At 53.8% G+C, this 7,884-nt stretch overlaps 1 protein-coding gene across 1 annotated transcript in view; it reads left to right on the plus strand.

The window, feature by feature from the left end:
- Window positions 1–6,965, plus strand: part of ISM2 (isthmin 2) — a 22,405-nt gene extending 15,440 nt beyond the window's left edge. The window contains exons 4-6 of the mRNA XM_011988276.1: window positions 2,636–2,776; window positions 3,034–3,114; window positions 5,223–6,965. Coding sequence (XP_011843666.1) covers window positions 2,636–2,776; window positions 3,034–3,114; window positions 5,223–5,740 — 740 coding nt within the window. The 3' untranslated portion in view covers window positions 5,741–6,965. The remainder of the gene's footprint in view (window positions 1–2,635; window positions 2,777–3,033; window positions 3,115–5,222) is intronic.
- The last annotated feature ends 919 nt before the right edge of the window (window positions 6,966–7,884 follow it).

Consider the following 7,884-nt stretch of genomic DNA (forward strand, 5'->3'; position numbering starts at 1 on the left):
CCACCTCGCCCGGCTAGTTTTTTGTATTTTTTTAGTAGAGACGGGGTTTCACCGTGTTAGCCAGGATGGTCTCGATCTCCTGACCTCGTGATCCAGCTGGTATAATCTTTACTACATGGAGTTGGCTGTAGAGAGTACTGAGTTAAGACATATACAGTACCACCATGGAGTAAAGAATGTATTGACTATTTTTATTATTTTTGTTAGAAAAAGACGTAACAACAGCACAAACTGTTCAGAAAATATTACCTTAAGCCTACCAGCCTCTCATGATGACAGATTTTTTTCTTTTTATTTTTTCGAGGTGGAGTCTCACTCTGTTGCCCAGGTTGGAGTGCAGTGGCACAATCTCGGCACACTGCAACCTCTGCCTCCCTGGTTCAAACAATTCTGGTGCCTCAGCCTCCCAAGTAGCTGGGATTACAGGTGTGGACCACCATGCCTGGCTAATTTTTGTAGTTTTAGTAGGGACAGGGTTTCACCAACTTGGCCAGGCTGGTCTCGAACTCCTGACCTCAAGTGATCTGCCCACCTCAGCCTCCCAAAGTGCTGGAATTACAGGTGTGAGCCACCCCGCACCCGGTCATGATGATGATTTTTATTTTTGCATGTTGTGGTTCAGGTTTCCTCTGGGTGCAGACATGTTTTATGCATAGTTGCAGCCATTTCCCTTGGAGCCCTGGTATCTTGTCAACGGACAGAGGTGCCTATGATTAAGACTAGGTTGTGACAGGCTCTTCCCAGTTCACTAAAATAATGTAAACTCACAGAAAATTTCCATGATTGGCCGGGCACGGTGGCTTATGCCTTGTAATCCCAGCACTTTGGGAGGCCAAGGCAGGTGGACTGCTTGAGCTCAGGAGTTCATGACCAGCCTGGGCAACATGTTGAAACCCTGTCTCTACAAAAAGCACAAAAATTAGTTGGGCATAGTGGCGCCTGCCTGTAGGCCCAGCTACTCTGGAGGCTGAAGCAGAAGGATCACTTGAACCTGGGAGGTCAAGGCTGCGGTGAGCCGTGATTACACCACTGCACTCCAGCCTGGGTGACAGAGTGAGACCCTGTCTCTAAAAAAAACAACAAAAAAGGAAAAATTTCCATGTTTTTCAGCTTTTCTCCCATTAATTTTCCTTAAACTCTTGGCGCCAGTGCTGGCCTGTCTGTGAAGTGTGGAACCAGCTCTCAGTATTTTGGGGGTTTCACAGAAAGCACTGGGTCTCAGGCCCTGCACAGCCTGAGGATATGGGCCCAGCCACAGTGTATTTCAGCTCCCTCAGATCAGAAGTGGGTCCCTATTATGGATAACAGGGAAATTCTTTTTTTTTTTTTTTTTTTTTTTTTTTTTGAGACAGGGTCTCACTGTGTGTGGAGTGAGACACAGTGGCTGTGGCTGGAGTGCAGTGGCATGATCACAGCTCACTGCTGCCTCAACCTCCCTGGCTCAGATGATCCTCCTGCCTCAGCCTCAGCAGCTTTTTAAAAATTTTTTGTAGAAGTGGGGTTTTGCCATATTTCCCAGGCTGGTCTCGAGCTCCTGAGTTTAAGCGATCTGTCTGCCTCAGCCTCCTGAAGTGCTGGGATTACAGGCATGAGCCACCATGCCCAGCCTGGAAAATTATTAAATATCTTCAGTTCAAGGGAAATATTGTCATCCTTGGTTTTGATTGACATAAAAACTATAGCTCAGGCCAGGTGGGTGGCTCACACCTGTAATCCCAGCATTTTGGAAGGCTGAGGCTGGAGGATCGCTTGAGCCCAGAAGTTCAAGACCAGCCTGGGCAACATGGCGAAACCCTGTCTCTACAAAAAATTTAAAAATTAGCCAGGCTTAGCCGGGTGCAGTGGCTCACACCTGTAATCCCAGTACTTTGGGAGGCGGAGGCAGGCGGATCACTTGAGGTCAGGAGTTTGAGACCAGCCTGGCCAACACGGTGAAACTCCATCTCTACTAAAAATTAGCTGGGCATGGTGGTGCACGCCTGTAATTCCAGCTACATGGGAGGCTGAGGCAGGAGAATCACTTGACCCTGGGAGGCGGAAGTACAGTGAGCTGAAATTGCGCCACTGCACTCCAGCCTGGGTGACAGAGTGAGACTCTGTCTCAAAAAAAGAAAAAATTAGCGAGGCTTAGTGGCACATGCCTGTAGTCTCAGTTACTAGGGAGGCTGAGGTGGGAGGATTGCTTGAGCCCAGGAAGTCAAGGCTGCAGTGAGCTATGATCACACCATTACACTCCAGCCTGGGCAACAGGGTAAGACCCTGACACAAGAAACAAGTAAAAAATCTATAGCTCAGAGATGTAGAGGGACTTGCCCAAGGTCACACCAATAGTGGTCAGATGGCTCCCAGCCCGAGGTATCCTTTCCTGTTTATTGCTGTGTTGGCACAGAATAGGTGACTAGGGCTTATACTGTCTCTTCAGGGCCACCTGATACATTTGCACAGGTTGTTTACGGCAGAAGGGTACCCAGTCGAGGGAGCAGGTGGAAGCTGAAATCCAGCCCAGCTTCATTCGTGAGGCTGGAAGCCCTCGCGTGGGCTGCATCCACCTGAGGAAAGGGTGCCCTGTGCTGATTTGTACCGATTTGCCCTGTGGGCTGTGTGCACTCACCCCCAGCTCCCTGTCTTCACCCAGACGATGAGCCTCAGGAGGAGTGGGGTCCCTGGTCTCCCTGCAGTGGGAACTGTAGCATTGGCAACCAGCAGAGGACTCGGCCCTGTGGCTTAGGCTGCGTTACCACCCAGACCCGTACCTGTGACCTGCCCAACTGTCCTGGTGAGAGGAGCCCCTACCCCTGCATGGGAGTGGCTGGTGTGGCTTAGGCTGGAGGCTTGGTCCCCTGGGAATGTGAGTGGGCTTGGGAGACGGGATGCAGGAAGCTCACAAGCATGGTGGTCCTGCCTTGTCCCAGGCCTATTTTGGCTGCTGTGGGTACCGAGAGCCTTCTGAGGTTGGGGGGGGGGGCGGTTTCCCCCATCGGGGCACTGAGGTGCCCTGCGGAGCCACCAGCCTGGCCTCCTTTCTTCCCAAAGGCACTGAGGACAACGACACCTTGGGCCTCCTTGAGGAGTGGCAGCTCCTAGCCCGCAATGCTACGGACATGCCTGACCAAGGTGAGTGAGGAGCTAGGCTTGCACCCTGGTGGTCTGGAGGACAAGCTCTCAGGGGAGGGTGGGGTATTATTCCACGGCAGGAACCTGGCCTCTCTCGACGAGGCGGAGAGCACAGCTTCCATCTGGAAGGCTTGCTTCCCCAACAGGGGGCCCTGGCATTTCTGAGCCAGCCCATTGGCCTTTCCTAGGCTGGTATTTCTACTGGGAAGGTCTTAATGGGAGCAGCAGAGCTTAGAGATCATCTGGTGGGGCATATCCTATCCTCCCTGGCAGCAGGATGGGGTGGGTACGTTCTGACTTCCATTCCTTGGTCACTCTTGGAGGCTCCTGGGCAGACCCTGTCTGGCGAGGAGGATACAGTGCAGTCAGAAATGGGTCAGCGTTCAGAACTCCAGCACTGCTCCTCCAGGCAGCTGGGCGTGGGCCAGGCTTCCAGCTGCACACTCTGAGTCTGTGTCTCTTGGTCTCACTTGCACCCTACAAGGAAGGCAGGGAGACCCACCTTGCAGATAAGGCTTGCACTCAGCACAGCAAGAGCCTACTGAGTCCGCATCATGTGCCTGGCCACGGTGCTGGGGCAGGGGATGTCAGCAGCCTGAGGCCTAGTCCCTGTTCTCAAGGAGCTCAGGTCCCATGAGGGAAAGACACACATAACCCATGTGAGCACTGCACTGCAAAGAAGGCCCTAAAGATTTGGGAGCAGAAAGAAAGGAGCAATTTGTTTCCCAGAGCAGGGGTGGGCCTGGGAAATGCGTGTCTCTTCCCCTCTCCCGTGGTACCGTTTCCCAGGCTCCTCTTTCACTTCCAGTCAAAACCCAAATCCCAGCATCTGGATCCTGGGCAAGGTTGCAGTCCCTTGGGGATGTCCAGGGCCTCAAACTATCAAAATCAGTGGCCCAGTGTCCGGGGCTGGACAGCTCATCCCATTAGGTTGAGGGCACAGAAGGGAAACGAGAAACAAGACCCAGCAGTTAACAGCACCCACTCAGGCAGATTCTGGGGAGTGGGGAGCAAGGTTCTGCGCATTCCCTCATGGCCAGCTCCCCCAGGCCATTTTTCTTGTCTGCTGCTCCTTGGTGACTGCAGTGTTTTCCCCTTCCCTGCTCGCTGCAGGGCTCTGGTGAGTGTGGGGGGCATCTCTTTCTGGTTTATGAAGGCTCCTGGCCTCTGCTGTGCTGTGCCATGGGGACCAGGTGAAACAGTGAGACAGAGTCTTGCTCTGTCACCCAGGCTGGAGTGCAGTGGTGCTATCGCAGCTTACCGCAACTTCCACTTCCTGGGTTCAAGTGATTCTCGTGTCTCTGCCTCCCAAGTAGCTGGGATTACGGGCATGCACCACCACGCCTGGCTAATTTTTGTACTTTTTTGTAGAGACGGGACTTCACTATGTTGGCCAGGCTGGTCTCGAACTCCTACCTCCTGCCTTGGCCTCCCAAAGTGCTGAGATTACAGGCGTGAGCCATCGTGCCTGGCCCCTCAGCTCTTCTATTTAAGAGAACCTCAGACAGTTGTACTTTAGCCTCAGATTTTGGTTGAGGGATATAATTTATTTTAAAATTAAATAAAAATATAGTTTTTTTTAAAAAGGCCGCATTTCCCGAGGTGGAGATGGGGAGGATAGCAGCATAGACAGAGGGGGCCACATGAGGCCAAAGCAGCCAAGTGACTCACCCCAGGCCAGACCGCCTGAGAAAGGCAGCGTTCAGAACAAGAATGGGCCAGTGTCTAAAATACTGAAACCTTCTTACCAGTTGGTTAAAAGTTGCTGTCCCTGTCTCCACCCACCCCAGATCCTTTTCCAAGATCTCAGGATCTTTCCCATCATTCAGCACCTAAAGATGTGACACTGGCACTGCAGAGGACCTCTGGGTCACTGCTCCAGCCCCCTGGCCCGTGTCTGTTCTGAGCAAGAGCTTTTTGCTTCAGGTTGTCTGGGTGGTGTGGGGTAGCCTCTCTCTGTCCCCAAGGCCCTACCAAGCCACACCTTTGCACCAGCTGGAGCCTGGGCCTTCTCTCCCTATGCACTGGCCCTTAATCAGTCCCCACCCAACACCGGCCTAGCTAGCTCTCTCACCGGCTTCCCTCCTGCACTTTGTGGCCCTCTGCAGATGTGGACTACTGTGAGAAGTGGCTGAACTGCAAGAGCGACTTCCTAACCAAATACCTGAGCCAGATGCTGCGGGACCTGCCCAGCTGCCCGTGTGCCTACCCACTGGAGGCCAGGGACAGCCCTGTGAGCCTGCAGGACGAGCATCAGGGCCGCAGCTTCCAGTGGAGGGACGCCAGCAGCCCTCGCGAGCGCCTAGACATCTACCAGCCCACGGCGCGCTTCTGCCTGCGCTCCATGCTGTCTAGGAACAGCAGCACGCTGGCCTCCCAGCACTGCTGCTATGATGACGACAGCCGGCTGCTGACCCGTGGCAAGGGCGCCGGCATGCCCGACCTCATCAGTACCGACTTCTCACCTGAGCTGCACTTCAAGTTTGATACGACTCCCTGGATCCTGTGCAAGGGGGACTGGAGCCGCCTCCACGCTATGCTCCCCCCCAACAACGGCCGGGCCTGCACCAACAACCCCCCGGAGGAGGAGTACCTGGCACAGTTGCAGGAGGCCAAGGAGTACTAGTAACGGGGCTGCTGAACAGACATTGCAGGCAGAGGGCAGGCGGCTGCTGCTGCTGCTGCTGCTGCTGCTGCACGGGAGAACTTTCCTGGGAGGGCCCTCACCCCGCCCCTGCCCAGACAGGGTGAGGAAAGGGCTCCCTCAGCGAGGTCGGTCCGAGGCTGCGTGCCGTCTGCAAGTGACCCCGAGGCAGACATCTCAGTGGGGTTAGTGAGAAGGTTGAAGGGTATGTAGGGCCCAGGGTGGGTGTCCCTGGGAGTCCTGGAAATGTGCATACGTGCCTGTGTCTGCCAGGGCCTCCCTCTGCTGCCTGCTGGGAGCCTGGCCACTCATTTTTCTCCTCCTTGGGAGCTGGACTCTTCTGCCCTGGCTCTGCACATAGGTGTAAGCCAGCAGCTCCGGAAACATCCCGATTCTCGGGATCTGCCATGAGTGTCTCACACCCGCCCCTGGTGGCCAGCAGAGGAAGTGCCACTCTTCTCATGGGCATAGCCACCCTTTGCCAGGGGGGCATCCAGCCCGGGTGGCCACCCCTCCTTATCTCTGGGTGGTGCACATGCCCTTCTTTCCCCACTCCCTGACACGAGCCACTGCACAGGAGGCTATCTGTAGCCCCAAGCTGCCTTTCTGTTGGACACCACTTTAGTCTCGGGCTGCAAGCCATCCCAGCTGAGGTGAAGTGGACTCCAGGCAGGAAATGGCTTGCCCAGTTCCAGTCCCTTTCCTTTGCTCAGCCCTCTCTGTTCTGCTGATCGTAGGGATGTGCAGGGCTGGGAGCTGGCACTCCCCGAGTGGGGAGGTGACAGCTTGTCACAGTAGCCAGGCTTGGGTGGGTTCAGCACTGGCTCAGGACCGTGTGTCACACATCTATAGTAAACCAGTTCTCTGGGAGGGGAAAAAAAGCCCTGATTTGTTGCATTTGGGCAGCTTCTATGGTGTAAATTCTCCCAGCAGTGGCCCATGTCATACTCCCAGCATCGCTGAATGCACTGAACTCAGAGTTGGGAAGAGATGCACATAATCACTCTCCTGGTACACCTCATACCTCTTCCCTGCCTCCCCATCCCTGTAGCTACACTTGCTTGCCTTCTATGGGGTTGAAATGTTGAAGTCTCAACTGTCTCTGTTCACAAGAGCCACCAAAAGGTAGGGGACTTCAGTCCTAGCCCCTAGATGGCCGCCCTGAAGCTCTCTGGGATCCTCAACAATAAAGCACCTTATTTTCAAATTCTGCCTGATGAAGATTTTTGGGCCCTGGCAGAGCGGAGGAGTGTAAGGAACCCTTGCTTATGGTCCAAGTCAAGCTCCCTTGGGTGTGCTTGTAATTTACCTAACCCACAGCAGGCTCCTTTTCATTTCCTGGACCAGCTGGGCAGGCAGAGCTTGTGGCATGTAGGGGTTAGACTGTAAATATCAGTTATCCTTATTCACACTGCCTTGGAGATGGGCGAGGAGCTGGCTGGACCTCAGGGGCACATTCACTCTGAGCTTTGTCAGAGAGGTAAATCACGTTCACTGCACCAGGAAGTAATTTGCTGTGAGGGGATCCAACAAAGACTTGCCCAAAGAACTACAGCTGTAAGATGAGATGTGGATCTGTGCTCTGCCTCAGTTAGCACCCCAACTAGACACTCCACTGTCACTCCTGACATGTGGGGAAGGACAGCGATGTGTCAGGAAGCACAGTAAAGGAAGATGTGTCCAGAGCCGCCACTGGAGACAATCGGAGAGTCAGACGTTTCCAAAGACGATCACTCCCAGAGGTAAGTATATTAGCCTGTCCTGAACCATAGTCTAAAAATACTGTATCTGCAACTAGAAATACGAGAGGGTTAGAGAGGGCAGTGTTTCGGGCCACCAGATGGGAGCCATGCTCACTCCCTTTCTCTTGTCTAAGGAATTCAATAAGATTAATTATTATTATTATTTTGAGACAGAGCCTCCATCTGTTGCCCAGGCTGGAGTGCAGTCGCGATCTCGGCTCACTGTAACCTCCGCCTCCCAGTCTCAAGTGATCCTCTCACCTCAGCCTCCTAAGTAGCTGGGACCACAGGCCCACACCAGCACACCTGGCTATTTTTTTTTTTTTTTGTATTTTTGGTAGAGACGGGGTTTCGCCCTGTTCCCCAGGCTGGTCTCAAACACCT

Source organism: Mandrillus leucophaeus, unplaced genomic scaffold (genome assembly GCF_000951045.1).
Source record: "Mandrillus leucophaeus isolate KB7577 unplaced genomic scaffold, Mleu.le_1.0 Scaffold326, whole genome shotgun sequence".
In the NCBI taxonomy this organism is placed as follows: domain Eukaryota; kingdom Metazoa; phylum Chordata; class Mammalia; order Primates; family Cercopithecidae; genus Mandrillus; species Mandrillus leucophaeus.